At 41.9% G+C, this 18,314-nt stretch overlaps 1 protein-coding gene and 1 long non-coding RNA gene across 2 annotated transcripts; one reads left to right on the forward strand and one right to left on the reverse strand.

Annotated features, from left to right (window-relative positions):
- Positions 1 to 1,125: 1,125 nt before the first annotated feature.
- KLF10 (KLF transcription factor 10) lies at positions 1,126 to 8,799 on the reverse strand. Its single transcript, XM_081326014.1, has 4 exons — positions 8,622 to 8,799; positions 4,056 to 4,292; positions 2,971 to 3,886; positions 1,126 to 2,485 (listed from the first exon to the last, which is right to left on the reverse strand). Exons 1-4 carry the CDS (start codon positions 8,655 to 8,657, stop codon positions 2,226 to 2,228), a joined length of 1,449 nt encoding a protein of 482 aa, XP_081182140.1. The 5' UTR covers positions 8,658 to 8,799; the 3' UTR covers positions 1,126 to 2,225.
- Positions 8,800 to 8,936: 137 nt separating this feature from the next.
- On the forward strand, positions 8,937 to 16,421 carry LOC308664882. Its single transcript, XR_014025774.1, has 2 exons — positions 8,937 to 9,004; positions 14,807 to 16,421. It is a non-coding gene; the product is annotated as an uncharacterized lncRNA (long non-coding RNA).
- The last annotated feature ends 1,893 nt before the right edge of the window (positions 16,422 to 18,314 follow it).

An 18,314-nucleotide genomic window follows, 5' to 3' on the forward strand; every position in this document is an offset into this window, starting at 1 on the left:
ATATTTAAAATATGTGATTTCTGATTCAGAAGCATCACAATGGTCCTGTTCAAGAGCTTTTGACCCAAAGCAAAAAACATTTGCTGTTGATTTATGGTTCTCCTTTCTGAAGAAATGGTTCCAGGAAGTGATGGTGGGAGAAATCTAACCAGAGACTTCTACTCAGTCGATTGCTTTTCTCTCGTTTTTAACATCTACATGAAACCACTGGGGGAAATCATCTGGTCAGCACAGGATTCAGCATAACCTATATGCTGATCCCAGTTCTACATCTCATTCCCCAGGCTGAACAGGCAATAAGGTTCTTAGAGCTATCAGGATCTGGATGGGGGAGGGAAAGACTGTGACTGGATCACTCCAAGACAAAGTGGTGTTGGGTTTCTGGGCCCACCAATTCCAGGGAAATTCCATCTCTGACTCTTCTGACAGGTGGTCCACAGTCTGGGACTTTTTCTAGACTTACAGCTCTTATTTGAGGAGCAGGGGACAGCTGTGGCTAGGACAGTACTGTTAAATCTTGTATGCCAATTGTGACCATTTGTGGTTTGGGAAGCCACGCTTATAGCCACTTATGCCCAAACTACTTCTCATTTTGACTACCTAAACATACAATACATGGAGCTGCCCTTGAACAATATTTGGAAGCTACAACTACTATAAAACATGGCAACCAGGACATTAATGGGTTTGTCCTGATAAACCTAGGTGACCCCACTTCTTTGGGAGATCACAACCTTGCCCTTTTGGGACATATGTCATGGGTACAAAAGAGGAGCTTGCACCATACCACTATTTTTGTCATTCTATCATCTTACACCATGTTATTTGTTGCTAGATATTTTTATTATTTATTTATAAAATTTATAGGACACCCATCTTACCTCAAGGTAACCATGGGCAGCTTATTATAACTTATTTATAGCTTATTTATATCATTATTTTAAGTGCTCAAGACTCAAAGGAAAATTTAAAGGTCATTGTTAGAAGCAATCATGCAAAAAATCTTTATATATAATATCTTCTTAGCAATTTACAAAAGTTCAATAAGTTCAGAACACTTCAAATAGTGTCACACTGAATTTCAATATCAATTTTTAAATAAAATATAAAAAACAGAGCACATGGTATATTAAAGAAAATTACATTTATTGTAAACAAGTATAAAGTACATAAGAAATCTTGTGCAAAATCTTTAGTCACAAAATAGATATTACAATACTCTCTATAATTTTATATTTATTCAGTATAGTAAGATAATTGAAAAAATGATGGCAAAATCATTGTATACACATCTAGGACTGATGACTTGACTTTGCTTCATAAGCAATCCATCATTTTCCAATTTTATGTCATTTTAAATTATATCTATAACATATAAAGGTCAATCATACTTCTATTGTAACCTATTGTAGAGAAATTTCAGGAAGTAACATAGCACACTGCTTTTGTTCTTCCTGGAGAATAAAGCTTTTGTAACTCTTAAATTATCCTTTAAACAAAGTGCACTGTATCAAGGTTTTAATGATATAGAAATTTAAATGTATAAAAGAAACACACAATTTAAACACACAAGTAACAAAATATGCTGAAGTACAGCTAACAGTACTAACTGTGATGCTTTCAAAGTAGTAAAAATTTGCCTTTAGAATAATCCAGCCATAAGATACTTTTCTCAATGATATACTTAACTTATACAGAATAGCTAAATTAGCCACACTTTATATACCAGGAAATGAAATACATACACTTAATCTCAGGAAGTTGATAACCATATTTCCATCATCATTCATAACTGAGAAAAGAGCAAGTATATCTACTTAAAAGTTTCAGCATTCTAGTATTACTGAAATTTATCCCTGATTCTGTACCATAAACTGAGATTCTATATTTTGTTTGCAACAGTGTTGAAAACATTCCCACATCCTAATGTCTGCATCTCTCTCTAGTTCATACCCAGCTGCAGAGGACACAAGAATAACTCTTTGCAGAACTGGCATTGACATTTCCGTGTCATCTTTCTCCAAGCACTCCAAGCACAAAAATGCCTGCTATCCTATACACTACACCCAAGGTATACAGGTAGCCACTGCCTCTGTTTCAATGCTATGCCAATCTGATATTGTAGAAACACCAACTTATTCTGCAATATTTTTTCACATTACCATTGGTACCTAGTTGTACAGTGGGGAAAAAAAAGCTGAACAGCCTCTTTAGACAAAGTTATTTCATTGATCAGCCCCAGAAGTATGTGGTGTAACAATATCATTTAGTTTGCTCACTTCCATCTGCCAGTTTGGTAATTTTTTGGCTGACAAATGGCGACGTGCATGTTTTGTTAAATGGTCACTCCTCATGAATCGTCGACTGCACATCGGGCAGGCAAATTTTTTCTCTCCTGTATGTGTTCTGCGATGGCGAGATAATTCGTCAGAACGGGCAAATCTCCTCTCACAGCCTTTCCAACTGCAGCTGAATGGCTTTTCTCCTAAAATACAAAACGAAGAATTAATGGCACACGTGGGTTTTTTATTATTAGCATTAACAAACTTTTATTAATACCAGAGAACAAGTAAAATAGAAAAAACATTTGAAAAGTAATAATGGTAGTCATATCACAACCCAAGCAAAATATTATGTGCCATCTACTGTATTCTTATAGTTCCATATAATCAAAATATAAATTATAATTCATGTTTCCAAGTTAGACCTTGCAGATCTTCTTTTAAGTTAAATCATATTTTAGTAACTGTAAAGGTTGACATTAGCGATTTTATTCTGAGCAGAAGAAATCTAACTTTCAAATTATAAATCTGACACGTTCCTTATCTTCAAGTGATACTTTCCTTCCTTGTTACCAGTTTCTCATAAAAACATATAAACCAAAACATTTGGAAACAGTTGCATAGGTGAATAACAGCAAATCTCCCCATCATGTTAATTTAATTTTTTTCACACAACTCCATAGCTTACCTGTATGTGTTCTAACATGTGCCTTTAAATGGGAGCTTTTGAAATATGTTTTTCCACAGCCCAGGTAATTACAAACATGGCTTCTTGTTCTGAGAGAGTCAACAGACGGAGTGATCTTTGTGGCAGGAGGGGCCAAACCTGGAGCAGGAGCAATAGGGGATAGTCTGGTGCTGTGAGGACTGGTCACCGGAGCCTTGGCATTCTGCACAACAGTCTGTGGCACTACAAACATAACTGCTGGTTTGGGAAGTTGAGTTCCCATGAGGACCATTGGATGACAAACGTTTGATGGCAACCGACCACAAGGAGTGTTAGATACTATTGCTGTCACAACCGAGTTGTTAGCAGACAATGGAACCATCTGGCAAACCAATGGCATAGAAGAGACACCTCCTATTTGCACAGAAGATGGAGGGGCTACTTGTGAAGACAAAGGAACAAGAGAGGTATCAAGTACAGTGTGCTGGAAAGGCACTGGGCTCATGGCCTGTAATGGACTTTTGGATTCTTGTATGGTTGACGGCTTATCTTCAGAAAATGCAGTATTCAGCAATATGCTTTTACAAGATAAATTTTGTTTTTCTTCTGTATTGCCTTCTGAATGTGATTTTGTATTGCCATTCTGGTTTGCTTCCCCCATGTTATCATCATACTTCCTAACATGGTCTGTTCTTGCTGGACAGGTTATGCTACTGCAAAGCTGAGCATCTGCTGTATGGCGAATGACACTGGTTGCCTGAGCTCTCAATATTCTTGGCACTGGAACATTTTGGGTCTCTTTAGGAGATGCTGTAAAGACTTGGTCAGAAAGATCCGGACATGGCTTGTTCTGTACACAAGGTGGCGCTGATGTTGCTGGATGAACTGCCTGAGACATTTCAAGGTCAGCAGAAGGGCTGTAGGGTGGAGTTAAACACTGAACAAAAGAAAGCAAAGAGTAGTGAGTGAGCTATTTATGAGGACTTGGATTTCTGCAGATTTTAGCTTTTAACTGAGAGATGCTTATCTTAGAATAAGTGCCAATAAACTACGCAGAGCACAGCAGTAAGCTGTAAATTAGTAATTTATAACAGAATAAAACTTACAAAAGCCGGTATTGTACGAAAATCAGCAGGAGGTAGCAAGTTGTCTTCAAATTCCTCAGATGTATCTGAAGCTGGTGTCATTGGCCTACATTCAGCATACTTTTTGAAGTCTGATTTCCAACTGCAGCTCATGGACATGAGAGCTTCCACTGCTTCAAAAGCACTCTTTTCATTGGTATAGTTCCAATAACACTTCCTGAGGCACTGCTTTTTAGCTATCATCTCCATTCCTTCTTCCTAAGGGGGGGAGAGAATGGAACAGTTTTCAGTTATTAAGTAACACAAAGGTATTGATCAACTAAACTGATTAAAAATGCAAAACCTGCCAAAAAGTCACAAAAATGAAGTATATAAAGAACAACAGTAAGTTCCAGTCCAAATTTATTTTTTCTATCCTTAAGATTTATTTTAGGATGTACAAACATAGTAATCACAACGTAACAATTGTGTCTCTACTTTCTTTAAAACCAACACAATCAGGAACTCAAATAAATCCCTTTGATTGCAAAATATTTAGAAGCTCAATTAGCAAGGCTGTTAAGTTAAAGTTCAACCATGTAGGCTACTAGACCAAAAATCCTATGTTTAAACACATCAGTGTTGGCCCCAGGTTTTGTTGTGTTTTTCAGCTATGATGTACATGTCAAAATATGAATGCTTCTCCATTTTACCAGATACTTCAGCAAGGTTCAATTCATAGATGAGAAAGACTGTACATAAAAACATAAACTAAACACACAGGTTGGCTTTCCATAATATCTTAGTGGTTGATTACTTTGGTTATTCAGTATATTCTCTAAATACAGCCAGTGTACAGTGGCAACCCTCGCAGTCAAATTAATTTACTAAATGATTTAGTTAACCATTGGACAAGCACCTCATACAACCACTAATTGGTTAGTCACTAACCGATTAGATTCATGTGACAGTGCCAAATTTAGCCAACCACGTTATTCTATTTCTACAACATATGCAACTTAGTTTAAGTTCATATGCCCTGGCCAAAATGGAACATGGCTAATTTAGCTTCAGCTTAGCTTATTATGAGAATCCTGCACTGTTTAGGGCGCATCTTGGTTGTTTTTTGCTCCGGGTCCTAGTATGTCCCTAAGAGTCTTGCTTTCTTCTCCATGTGAACACCTGCCCTATGGAAGAGCCCTAGACTTTTCACAAGCAATTGAAGACTTGGTTGTACCCTTGGACCACAATGCTAAGTGAACCACACTGGCTGACTTGTTTGATCATGGTTTCTAGTTTTGTTACTGTGTGTGAATATGAATGTTTTGAGACCCTGGGTATTTGTAACATTTTCAGTTACTTTAACAAATTGTATTCCATCGTGATTTGGTCTTATTTTTCTATGTGCTACCTAGAAGCAGTGCTGTCAGATAAGCAGCCATACAAATTGCTTAAATAAACGCAACAACGTTCAATTTTTTGCTACCCTCAAGTGGTGGTTTAAATGTTTGCAGTCCCACACTGTATTTCTACTGTTTATGCTGTAGGATATCAATTGTGGCTTATTCACCTCACATTTTTCTAACGTGCAAAAGTGGCCACGTTTTGTGTTTGGTTTGCCTTAAATCAGTGTATCTCAACATTGGCAAATCTAGGAATTGAAGTCCACACATCTTAAAAGTTGCTGCAGTTGATAAATAATGTTTATTATTGGTGGAGCAGTGGGCTAATGCCTCCTTAAGTAACACCAGCTGCCTGCAATTAGTGCAGGTTCGCATCCCACCAGGCTCAAGGTTGACTCAGCCTTCCATCCTTCCGAGGTAGGTAAAACGAGGACCCAGATTGTTGGGGCAATTAAGCTGACTTTGCAATAATGCCGCTTGGGGTGTGTGTGAAAAGCCCTAATAAGCAGGCATATACATAGAATGAAGGCTACTGCTAAGTTTGTAAGCCGCCCTGAGTCTTCGGAGAAGGGCGGGATATAAATGGAATTAAAATAAATAAATAAAAAATAAACACAACCAGGATTTCATTCGTAGTATCTGTCGACGCTTTCCTTTCCAGAAAGTGAAAAGACGTACATCATCAGAATACTTCCGAAAGTGGTTTTGTTTCCCCTAGACCAGGGGTCAGCAACCTGAAACAGTGAAAGAGCCACTCGGAACCGGTTCCCTCACAAAAGGAAAAACTGGGAGCCACAAAAAATATGCGCGCATGCGCAGAACAGGGTTTGACTGAAGTGTGGAGCCAAGGCGAGATATGCACCTACCCTGCATATTTGAATTGATTGGTTAAACTTTTGTAGGCCCACTTTTTTGGACTGCACATGGCAGAGGACCGGGAGCCGCAGGAGACAGCTGAAAGAGCCGCATGCGGCTCTGGAGCCGCGGGTTGCAGACCTGTGCCCTAGACCAGGGCTAGGCAACCTCGGCTCTTTTATGACTCATGGACTTCAACTCCCAGAATTCCTGAGCCAGCATAGCATAGCCAGCATAGCATAGCATAGCATAGCATAGCCAGCATAGCTCAGCATAGCTGGCTCAGGAATTCTGGGAGTTGAAGTCCATGAGTCATAAAAGAGCCGAGGTTGCCTAGCCCTGACCTAGACTGAGCGACTCTGACCACCCGGCTTCTGCAATTTTTCAGCGCCTACGCGACAGAAAAGTTATTTTCACATTGGAAACTCCGGAGGGAACCAGCTTGCCAGCAGAGGCCGCTGAGCAAGTCAGGCTTGTGGGGTGGGGTGGGAGAAATCGAGGCCAGGGAGTTCCTCACTGGCAGCCGGATCTTGGAAGCGAGCCACGTTCACCTCAGAGCGCCTCCGACGTGACTCACCCGTCCCTCCAAACAGCTCGCCCCCCTCCTTCCAGGGCGGCCCCCCTCCTTCTCACATTGGCTCCTCGGGGCAGACCGCGCGGGCTGGGATTGGCTGGCCCCGCCCGAAAAAGTGGGTGGAGACATGTGAAGAAAGCGTGATCGGGGGCTGCTCTTCGGCGTCGGGGAACGTGAACTGGGCTTTGCCGCGCGCCGACCTTTCACCCACTTCTGTGCGGCCTCTTCTCTCCTCTTCCCCTCCCCCCTCCCCCCCACGCCTGCTATCCGCAGGTCGCTCCCACGCCTGGAGGCAAAGCCGGGTGGGCGGGTTGGCAGGCTCGCCGGAGCAGGGCGGCATCCCGCCTTCCGAGAAAGGCTCCAATACCAGGGCGCGGCGCGACGGGCAGACCTTGGCCTCTTTGAGGCCCCGCCGCCCACCTTCTTCCCGCGCCAGCCCGATTGGCTCCACAGCCGCAGGGTCCCGTCCCCCCCCGTACAGCGCGGGGAAGGCGCTTCGAGAGGCCGCGGACGGTGGAAGCCGCCCGCTCGCCTCGCTGCACGAGCGCAGGGCTCCAGGGTTGGGGGCAATTAAGCTGACTTTGTAATAATGCCGCTTGGGGTGTGTGTGAAAAAGCCCTAATAAGCAGGCATATACATAGAATGAAGGCTACTGCTAAGCTTGTAAGCCGCCCTGAGTCTTCGGAGAAGGGCGGGATATAAATGGAATTTAAATAAATAAATAAATAAATACTGGGGATGGGGGGGGGGAAAGGAGCCGCTCTGGGAGCGAACATTCCCGCCAAGGCCGGTCAGAAGAAGAGGCGGAAATGCGAGCGAGGGGAAGCTCCTGGCCAGGCGTTGAGTTCCCTGCCTCCCGCCCTCCCCCCATCACGCCGCCCCCGCCAGGAGTGGCGCTTCCTGACCCGTTTCGACCTCCCCGTCTAGAGCCAGAGCCGCCCCCGGCTTTCCCCTCTTGCTTTCCGGTTTCCCGCTTGGACTCGGCACCCGCACTGACTTCACGGCCCTTTCCTCCCCCTTCAGCGAGGCTCTTTCCAGCGACTGCACACCCTTGCCCAGCGCCGTCTCTGCCCGCCTTCGCTTCCCCGGTGTAGCCCTTCCAGCTACCATCGTGTCTTTTCCGCCCCCCCCCCTCCGCCCAGTTCCTTAAATTAGCTAACCTCTCAGCTAAGGGCCTTCCCCTTCTCCCCATCCTCGTCCCTCAAGAGTGTCCCGCCCCGCCGAAGCCTAACTGCCCTCCAGCGCAAGATACCCATTTTCCCTCACGCCTTCTCCAAGGGCTCCTCATTGGAGCCCTTAGAGGCTCCCTCTTTTTTTCCCCAACCTCCAATTTCTAGCAAAGTTTGCTTGTCAGTCCGTTGCCGATTCCAATAGGTTACCTAGCAACGCTTGTGCTCCTTTCCCTTGCACCCCGTTTTGCGGCCCGCTCGCCCTTCGTCCAAAATCGATCACTTTTTAATAGCCAAGCGTTCATCCTGGGAGCTCTTGACCCTGCAAGACTCTCCCCCAGGGATCTGGCATGCATGCCGCCTCCCTCTCCCCTTCGAGGGGCAGCTCACGCTCCCTTCTCCACCACCCCCCCCGCGAGACCCCGTTTCCTTTTACGCGCCTCGCACGGAAGTATACATAGCCTTTTTTCTGAACTGCTTTCCTGAACAGATTTAGCTTTTTCCATCTCTCCGCACCCAGGACAAGATTTTTCCCATCGGGGCTTATTTATCCCGCCTCGATAAGCGATTTTTTTCCTCCCCCAGAGCTGTCCAGATCTGTACTTACGGTGTGCTGGAAAGCAGACTCTCCAAAATTTAGCATGACTCGTGATGGCAAGCCTGCAGCGTTAGGCGGTGGACGGATGCTAAAAGAGCGGGCTGCCGTTGTTGACAAGCCCCGTCCCCCCTCCCCGCCTCAGGCGCTCTGCTTGGCGCTTGCCTTTATTTTTCTCTTTTTGTTCGCGGGCAGCTCCCCATTCAGGTAGCTTCTCCCCAGCTTAGCGTCGACGAAGGCGGGCGCGGACCCGGCCAATCGCCTTCAAAGGTGTGTGAAGCTCGGGCCAATCGGCGAGCGGGAGTCACGCGTGATCAGCGGCTGCCCGGCAGCGTGGAGAGGGAGTCATTCCTGCGTGTACAGAAACCGGCAGCGTGTCCCAGCGCAGCTCTTGGGTAAGTCCCTCTTGTTGGCTGAGTCAGTGTCACGTCCCTTCCCACCCCTTCTCTTCCTACTCCGTGTTCCTGTGGGAGAAGCGAAGTGGGCAGGGAAGGTCGTTTGCTTAATAACTAAAGAGCCATGCTGGCTCTCTTCCGGAAAGTATCTGCATAAAGACGCCCGTCATGTCGGAAACAAAAAAATATTGAGTGCAGTTTTAAAACGCTATTTCTAGGGCGGGGTGGGGGGGGGAAAGACAATATCTTGTGCCATCTCAAAAGTGCCGCACGCTGTACCTTAAGTACAGTTAAGTTTTCACTGGCCAAAATAAATTAACTTTTGTGCATAAGATTCTCCCAGAAGTCCCAGCTATTATTTATTTATTTATTGATGGGATTTATATCCCGCCCTATCTCCCGAAGGACTCAGGGCGGCTAACAACAAAACATATAATAAGTACAGAAATTAAGATAAAAATAAAATTAAAATCATCTGTGCAATAAATTAAAATTAAAAACTAAAAATAAATTAAAAATTGTAAATATAATTAATTAAAATGCCTGTCAGTCCAGGTCAGCCTGGTGGAAAAGGAGTGTTTTGAGGCCGCGGCGAAAGGACTGGAGATTTTGGGCCATCCGAAGCTCAGGGGGGAGCTGATTCCATAGGACTGGCGCTCCCACAGAGAAGGCCCTTCCCCTGGGGGTCGCCAGCCGACATTGCCTAGCCGACGGTACCCTGAGGAGGCCTTCTCTGTGTGAGCGTATTGGGCGATGGGAATTTGTTCCCGGCAGCAGATGGTCCTGCAAGTATCCCGGACCTAAGCCATGTAGGGCTTTAAAGGTAAGTACCAGCACCTTAAATCTCACCCGGAGGGCAACCGGTAGCCAATGCAGCTCACGCAGGAGGGGTGTAATATGGGAGTATCGGGGTGCTCCCATCACTACCCGCGCAGCTGCACTCTGCATTAGCTGAAGCCTCCGGGTGGTCTTCAGGGGCAGCCCCATGTAGAGAGCATTACAGTAGTCTATACGGGAGGTAACGAGTGCGTGGGTGACTGTACGTAGGGCATCTCGGTCCAGAAAGGGGCGCAATTGGTATATTAGGCGAATCAGGGCAAATGCCCCCCTAGCCACGACTCCAATATGATCTTCAAAACTGAGTCGTGAATCTAGGAGGATGCCCAGATTGCGTGCTCTATCAATGGGAGGTAACATCTCTCCTCCTATAGTCAAAGATGGAACCTCTTGGACTAAACGAGATGGTGTTTTTTTTAAGGAAGGGTGTTCTGTTTGCTTTAAAAAAATGGATATGAAATTGGTAATTTTGTGCAATGATGATAGGATGGGAGAAATGGATAGAAGGTAGGGGGTTAGGTATTCAGTTCTGGGCCATTCTCTTTTTCTGTGTCTAGAGTGGCCTTTTTTTCCAGAGGAAGAGGCTGAGTGTGGAGGGAGGACTGGTGAAAAGAAATGTTACTGTATAGGACAGGGGTAGGCAACCTCAGCTCTTTTATGATTCATGGACTTCAACTCCCAGAATTCCTGAGTCAGCATAGCTGACTCAGGAATTCTGGGAGTTGAAGTCCATGAGTCATAAAAGAGCCGAGGTTGCCTACCCCTGGTATAGGACAACTTGATAAGGTGTAATAAAGGCCATTGCAGGGCTTTCATAAAGCAACTGTAAAAATGTAATATAGCAACAAAGAGTACAATTAGTCTTATTTATAGATTTGTATTTACATCCCATCTTTCTTCCAGGCACGAAAGGCAATGAAGGTAATACCTAGCATTACCTTATGTCATTATCTCATTCCTATCGCTGCTTGTTTCTCTTGTGTGGAATCCATTGGGAATAACTGCTGCCTGTGTTGAATACTTTGGATTATATTAATTATAGGGGTTACTTTTTTGTTCCTCACTTTGATAGAACCCATTAGGTTTCTCATTTGATCATAACTAGGTAAAGGTAAAGGTTCCCCTGCACATGCGTGCTAGTCGTTTCCAACTCTAGGGGCCGGTGCTCATCTCCGTTTCAAAGCCGAAGAGCCAGCGCTTGTCTGAGGACATCTCCATGGTCATGTGGCCAGCATGATTAGATGCCAAAGGCGCACGGAACGCTGTTACCTTCCCACCGTAGTGGTCCCTATTTTTCTACTTGCATTTTTTACGTGCTTTCGAACTGCTAGGTTGGCAGAAGCTGGGACGAGTAACAGGCGCTCACTGCTATGCAGCACTCAGGATTCGACCTGCCAAACTGCCGATCTTCTGATCGACAAGCTCAGCGTCCTAACCCACTGAGCCACTGCGTCCCTAGATCCTAACTACATCGCCCCTTTTCTGACTGTACAAAATCAAACAGCATGGACCTGCATTACCCTTTTTTAATGCATTCTCTGCTCCTGGTTTCTGAACTGCAGTCTAGAGCCCACTGCCATCTGCCTAATTAACTTTTTTATACCACAGCTAACAAGTACCACTTTGCAGGATAATCAAAAGAGCATAGTCAGGGTGGAGATACGTTAGAGGAGAGTTGCAATATCCCTTCAATTGTGAGTGCAAGCAGGTTGAGCACATAAATTTTCATCTCATGACGGGACACTGCAAGAACTGTAAATTTAGGCACAGGTTATAAGTCCCTTCATTCAACACTGTTGTAATTTTGAATGGTCACTGAATAAATAGTCATAAGTCAGGAACTACCTGTAAAGTGTTTTATTTATTATATTTGTACAGTTGCCCATCTCACATGAAAGTGATTCTGAACAAAAATGTTCCTATGTGGACATTAGTGTGGTATTATGACTTCTGTCTGGAAGATAGTCTTGGATTTCAAAATAGAAACTTTGATTCTACATTTTCATTATGCTTTTAGTGAACTCTGTTTTATGTTAGTATATTTTAAAATAAAAGTTTTCAAACATTCACAATTTTTTGAGTATTTCAAGAAGAAGCTGTTAAACTGAATCAATTACTACCATTTCAAGGGGAAAAAGTAAACCTTATTGTGGCCTCCCCTAACCAATATACACAAATACATCTACGCACTGGCAATAATTTTCTCCAGCAAAAAAAAAATATTTAAGTCACAGCAGGGAGTAGATATAGCTAAAACAAGCCATTTTAGTGGTAAATAGGAAGAAGTGAGAAGATACTTTCTCATACCTGGCTAGTATTCTGAGGAATAAATGAAGACAGATGATGGCAATGGGAATTTTATTTCCTAGTGATTGTAGGGGTAACAGTGCCATGTTTGGAAACTTATAAATGTCTACACCTGTTCTACTATAGCCAAACTAAGAATGGCATTTTGTATTTAATAGACACCTTTCAAAAATGTAAAGTTTTAGGGAATGGACAGAGGAACAGGCTGATGATTATGGGATTTGAAAAAGAATCAATGAGACTAAAACCCTTTATTAGTGTAAGTGTACTTTTTACCAGTACAAGGAATGATTTCAAGAAAGGGTTTCACTATGAACACAGAAGGAAAGAATTAGACTCTTCCCCTCCATCAAGGGCCCATGATAATTATAAAGGCCCTTACACCTGTGATTACTAATTATTTTTCATATTTACAGATGAAAACTGAGCTGCTAGTAACTGATTAGGAAAAGTGCTATAGATTTGTGGTAAACAGTGCAAGCAAAGCATAAATCTACACTCTAGAAGGATTCTGCATTGATTTGTTAGGAAAGCAAAATTATACCCTCAAATAAAAAGATTTATATAAAATGTGCTTAGCTTGAACAAAACATTGGGAGAGATAGAAAAGCAATGACTTCCTTCAGAGCAATGTTGCTTGAAATAATTGTTTTTCAGGAGCATGAAACTGATAATTTCAAGCAAGGTCAATCAAATGGGGCAAAATTTAATCTTTTTTTCCTTCTGATGATCTTGAGAAGTATTTTGAGAGGTAATAGAAAGCTGTACACTATTTCTTCCCAGTGGTTCTGTGTTAAATCTCTGGCTTTACATAATCAGTAATGGTAAATATTAGCAGTATGTTCCCTGCTATGCAACTTACAACCTGACCAGTTGGTAAGCGTGAAATGAGTGAGTTGGTAAGCTTTCTGTGATGATTCATAAGTCTGCTTTTTGTGGGTCAGCAAATAGGGCAAGAATAAGTGGGAGATCTTCCCTTCTGTTCATTAAGATGCGACCATGAAATCCTGTCTTGTTCACGCTTGCCCAGTATCGAATGTCACTTTTCAAAGCTTAGCAAGAACACTACAGCAGGATCTTGTGACATTATCCATGATTTTTTTACCTTGTTGAGTCCGGGGGAAAAATTGCTCCTGTAGTATGAGCGCTGAACTCTCTGTGGGAATGTGAAGCGCTATTCTTCTTGTCCCGAGCATGTTCATTGGCAGGAGAGAAAAGCAGTCTAACCACCCAGTTCTCTTCCTTATGTTGTTTTAACATCTATGTGAAATCCCTGGAATAGGTTATCCAACAGTGTGAGGTGAAGTATCAGTTTGTCACTGATATCCAGTTGTATATTGCCACCTACCTAGACCTGGCAGTAGATGTAGCAAAGATTGTTATCTTTTCCTGGAAGCTGTAAGGAACTGATGGGACACAACAAGCTTAAATTATTTTAGCAGGATGGATTACAATTCATATAGATGTATCTGGAACAACTTTCTTTTTGCCTTCAGTATTGGCTCTGGATATGACTGAATTTTACAGGAGGTGAGTTGCTGTAGCTGTAACTCATAGCTGTTTCTAGCAGCAGATTTAAGGTCCTGGCCAAAAGACCACTTGCTAGGTTTTGGTTCTTAAGCCAGTTGCAGTCCTTTCTAGAACAGAAGCCTCTGATAGCGTGACTCACTCTCAACACACTCTTTTTACTCTTAATGTATTGTCCCAAAGGCAACTGGACTTGGGACAAACTGAATGATTGAGAACCTCTGTAGACATACATGTGTCCTAATGTATTGGTTGGCTGCCTTTGAAGATGACACAGGAATTACAGTTGGTCCTAAATGCAGTAATTCAGATCGGTGTAACTATATTAACAGCAATACAATAGAACTGTAGTTGCTGCATTGGCTGATAATAGGTTTTTGAATCCAATTTAAAGTGTGGTAAAACACTTTATGGCAGGGATGTCAAACTCAATTTCATTGAGGGCCGCATCAGCATGGCGGTTGCCCTCAAGGGGCCAGGTGGGTATGGCCTACTGGGTGGGCGTGGCCAGCTCTACATCATTCGCATCAAGGGTGCCTATGGGAGCCTGGGCAGGAGTGGGACAGATCTGAGGGTCTCTGGCAGAAGGAGGGTCTCTGGGCCAGGGCGAAGGCAGTGGGGGCCATTCCCTCACTGTTTCCAGGATGGCTTCGCGGGCCACATGAAACCACTTCGCGGGCCGGATCCAGCCCCCGGGCCTTGTGTTTGACATGTCTGCTTTATGGCTTGACTTCTGGATACTTTTGAAGCTGTTTTCTTCAAACTGAATCCCTCCACCCACTCCCAACCTGAAGAGAGATAAAAGAGTAATAATAAACCTGAAGATGGACTTTTTCTGCCTTAACCATCAGTTTTTAGACATCTTACCATCCCTGTGCACAAGAATCCTCCCTCTATTAACTCCCCAGAAGGCTGTGAAAACAATATTATTTCTTGGTTGATAAAGATTCCTTCTTCTGAGGAAGGAGCTGACTTTAACTGTGTGCAACAGCACTTTAAAATGTCTATCTGGCTTTTTTGTAAAATCAGCTGTCTCGTGGCACTTCCTCATACTGCAGGGCTACCCTGCATCAGGCAAGTGAGACTAACTATAACTGTTTTTAGACTGACTTTTGTCCATTATTTTTCTAGGCACAATTTCCTGAGCAACCTTTGAAAATGCTACGCTGGAGTGTGGGATTTTATTGCTCCCTGCAAAATTTGATGAATTCTCAGTTTTGTTTGCAAAATAAACAATACCACCATTTTAGCCAACTGGCATTCAAGCCCATCAGATTTTAAAGAAGATGTGATAAAAATGTGAACTCACTGTGTAGTGCCAGGAGTCCTGTTTTTGACCCTTATTTTTATTTTTCAGCATTGTCTGTGGTATCATCTGTCTCCTAATCTTCTAAGGGAAATAAACAATGATGTACCTATATTCATACTGAAAAATACTTTACTAATAAGAATTTTAAGTATCACAAATAATTATGTTTGTACCCTGTCTCCAGTTTAACTATTATTAGCTTCTTTGAGTACCATTGTTGAAAATATACTAGATAACCTATGACCCATTGGATCATCATGCCAGAGATATTTCCTTACCAGAGTCCTCAATCATGTTTGTACCAGATCAATTTATCTATGCCTTCCATGCCTTTAACAATGGCAGAGATTCTTAGGTACTGTCTTCACTGGAAAAGTTGGGATACAGTCAGGATGTATCTGCTTTGAAAATAAGCCATGTTCAACTCTGTCGCACAGTCAAACATCAGGTGTTGGCCAAAGGAATTGTTTTTATGACATTTTATATTAGGTCATAAAATGTTTTATGATAATTTTATGCCAATTTTTATATACATTTGCCAAATTTCAATTCCATGGGAGTCATGGATTTTGGATTTTGGATTTTGGATGCATTCTATAAGTTAGCCCATTTGACGTACCTTGGTTCAAAGACTGTTGTCATATGATGCACTGTTTCATCCGGTTAAAGGTTACAGGAACAAGAGTTTTAGTAATATGGAAAAGATAGAAACGGTAAATGAAGGAACAAAAGAAGTTGAGAAATATTCATGATGCCTATGGACAGCAGACACCAGCAAGACCAGGCTTTCTGCATCACTTGAATATAAGCTAACATGCTGCAAAGCAAAGTGCCATTATTAGTACCATTATTACAAATATAGCAATAATTATTACCATCATTATTTACAAATGATGGACACCATTGATATGTTTTTAAACGATCAAACATTTCAGTCCATACATCCGTCTCTAGAAAAAAGGTAAGTTAGTTGTGATATCCTGTGGAGATAAAAGGGACAACAATAAGATCCCTGCTAGACGTGGTATATTCCCATATAATGAAACATTCTGAGTCCCATAGTGTTTTTAAAATTATTATTAAATTTATATCCTGCTTTTATTTTGTGCCTCTCAAGATGGCATGTACAGTGCACCCATTTCCTCTCTCTCCCACAACAACAACCCTGTGAAGTAGGTTGAGCTGAGAGCCTGACTGTCCAAAAACATCCAGCTAATGTTCATGTCTAATGGACGACTAGAACCTGTGGTCTCCCAATCCAATGCTTTAATCACTGCACCATATTGGCATTCTTTGATCAACTGGATGAATTTGGGAACATTGTGATCTTGGATGGATGGAAAAAGCACCTTTCAACTGTCACTTCCCAACAACCAATGTATAAACAGGCATGCTGCTTATGATTGAAATGACATTAAATATCCATTGTTACTGCACTATGTGAAAATGTATGCCCTTCTGTTGGCTCTGAATCTTTGATTATTTAGCAGAGTAGACTGTCTTAACATAGTATTTGTGAGAGATTTTAAAAAATTATGTGTATTCATGTTGATTTTCATACCTCTCATATTTTTTCCTTATGCTCCTTCATTTTAATGTGAAGAGCCCCAGTTATAGTTTCACCTCAAATGTGACCTGCTCCAGGCTTTTAATAATTTTGGTTCCCCTGGTTTTTCACCTTTTCCAATTTGGTAATATTCTTCTAAGGTGCAATGGCAACATAAACTTCCAAATGGTCTTACCATATTTGTATATTAGTGTGTTCTGTTTTCTGTTTCCTTCTTACTTATTCCAAGCATGGAATTTGCTTTTTTATAGCAGTTGCACACTAGATTCACATTTCCATCAAATCATACACTATAATTCCTTTTCCTAGTTTGTCATTATTGAGTAGGTCTAATTTTTGTGTGCAGTGTTTCTCCACTGGGGAGAAGGGCGGTATATAAATAAAATTATTATTATTATTATTATTATTATTATTATTATTATTATTATTATTATTATTATTATCTCGGTTCCTTTTATTTTAATAGTGAATTATATTTTTTATTTTGAAATCTATTAATCCATTTTGAAGAGACTTTGGAGCACTCCACAAATAGTGGTCTTCAGCCTGCTGTCCGCACAAGCATGTGAATGAGCCAGAGCCTACTGGTGCACACAACTATGACCCTGGACTCCCAACTTCCTCTAAAACCAATCTGGGTCCCTCAGTTGTGGGGTTAGACCCAGTGCAGTCTGACATGTCCTGAAAGCTATAAGAGACCTAAATTAAGGGTCCACATGAAGTGCAGTTAAATGAAACTACAGAAGAAACAGTTGTTACTCTAATGAGCAACATAAAAATGCAGAAATTTTCAGTATCTTACAATACTCCATCCTTTTTGTATTTATTCCATTCTTCTCAAAACCTAAACAAAATATACCCAGATAAATCTTTTTATTGGTTATCATTAGCTAACTGTATTAGTCCCTTATTTATGGCCTGTGTAAACATTTATGTATATTTCTCTCTTAGGTGCAAAATCCATTTTCTTTATGTGTGTAATTGTAGAAGAAGAACAGGCAGAGCTGAGGGACGGAGTTAAATGTGTCATCAGCTTAGAGTCCTTATGTTGCCACAAACGTTTTCTGTCCAGACACCCTTAAATTCCATTCACTCTTATTTGGCCAATTCAGATTTGAACTTTAGTTGAATAGATTCTTGTGCATAGGCTTGAAATAATAAATCTTTTACGCTGCAACTGTACTAAACAATAGAGCTACCAAGCAAGTTGTTAAAGATCCATGAATCAACCAATAGGAAATACAAGGAGGGGTTTTTTTTATTTTCATGTGGCAACTGTAAGGTTACCAGAATTAAGTCATGTAGTTAGGTAAACAAGATTTCATATCCCAGGGACATGATGCAGCTAAAATGTAAGTGATAATATAGGAATATATACAATTTTCAACCATTATTGAAAATCTGTATTGTATTGAATGTAAGTATTTCTTTGCCTCCAAGCCCAAACTGATTCCTGACAGATTAGATTTTTTAAAATAAAAATGTGAAAGATAAGTAGGACAATGGGATAACTCACCAAATCTTACATTGGTTATATACATTCTACATTGCTGACATTACAAAACACTGGCTTTTTATTTTAACCACAGGTTTCAAGTGCTTTGGGTCAATGGCCTATTTGGAACTTTAAGGGTATGTTATGAGCGATCTAAACCGATCACATCTTCCATGGCAAATCTTCCATCTTCATCGCCAAATATCCATTGACCAGAAGGGAAGTGCTGGGTGGTGTAGCTGCCCACCATTTGCTTTTATAAGAAGGC

The sequence above is a fragment of the Vipera berus genome, assembly GCF_964194415.1.
Source record: "Vipera berus genome assembly, chromosome: 3".
NCBI classification, from domain to species: domain Eukaryota; kingdom Metazoa; phylum Chordata; class Lepidosauria; order Squamata; family Viperidae; genus Vipera; species Vipera berus.

Excerpts from the sequence above, each read along its gene's own strand:
- KLF10 (XM_081326014.1), bottom strand. The coding sequence starts at position 8,657 with ATGCTAAATTTTGGAGAGTCTGCTTTCCAGCACACC. Across the intron at positions 4,293-8,621 it reads AGTCTGCTTTCCAGCACACC|GAAGAAGGAATGGAGATGAT; the intron begins GTAAGTACAGAT and ends TCCCCCCCTTAG. Across the intron at positions 3,887-4,055 it reads TTCGTACAATACCGGCTTTT|TGTTTAACTCCACCCTACAG; the intron begins GTAAGTTTTATT and ends TCTTTTGTTCAG.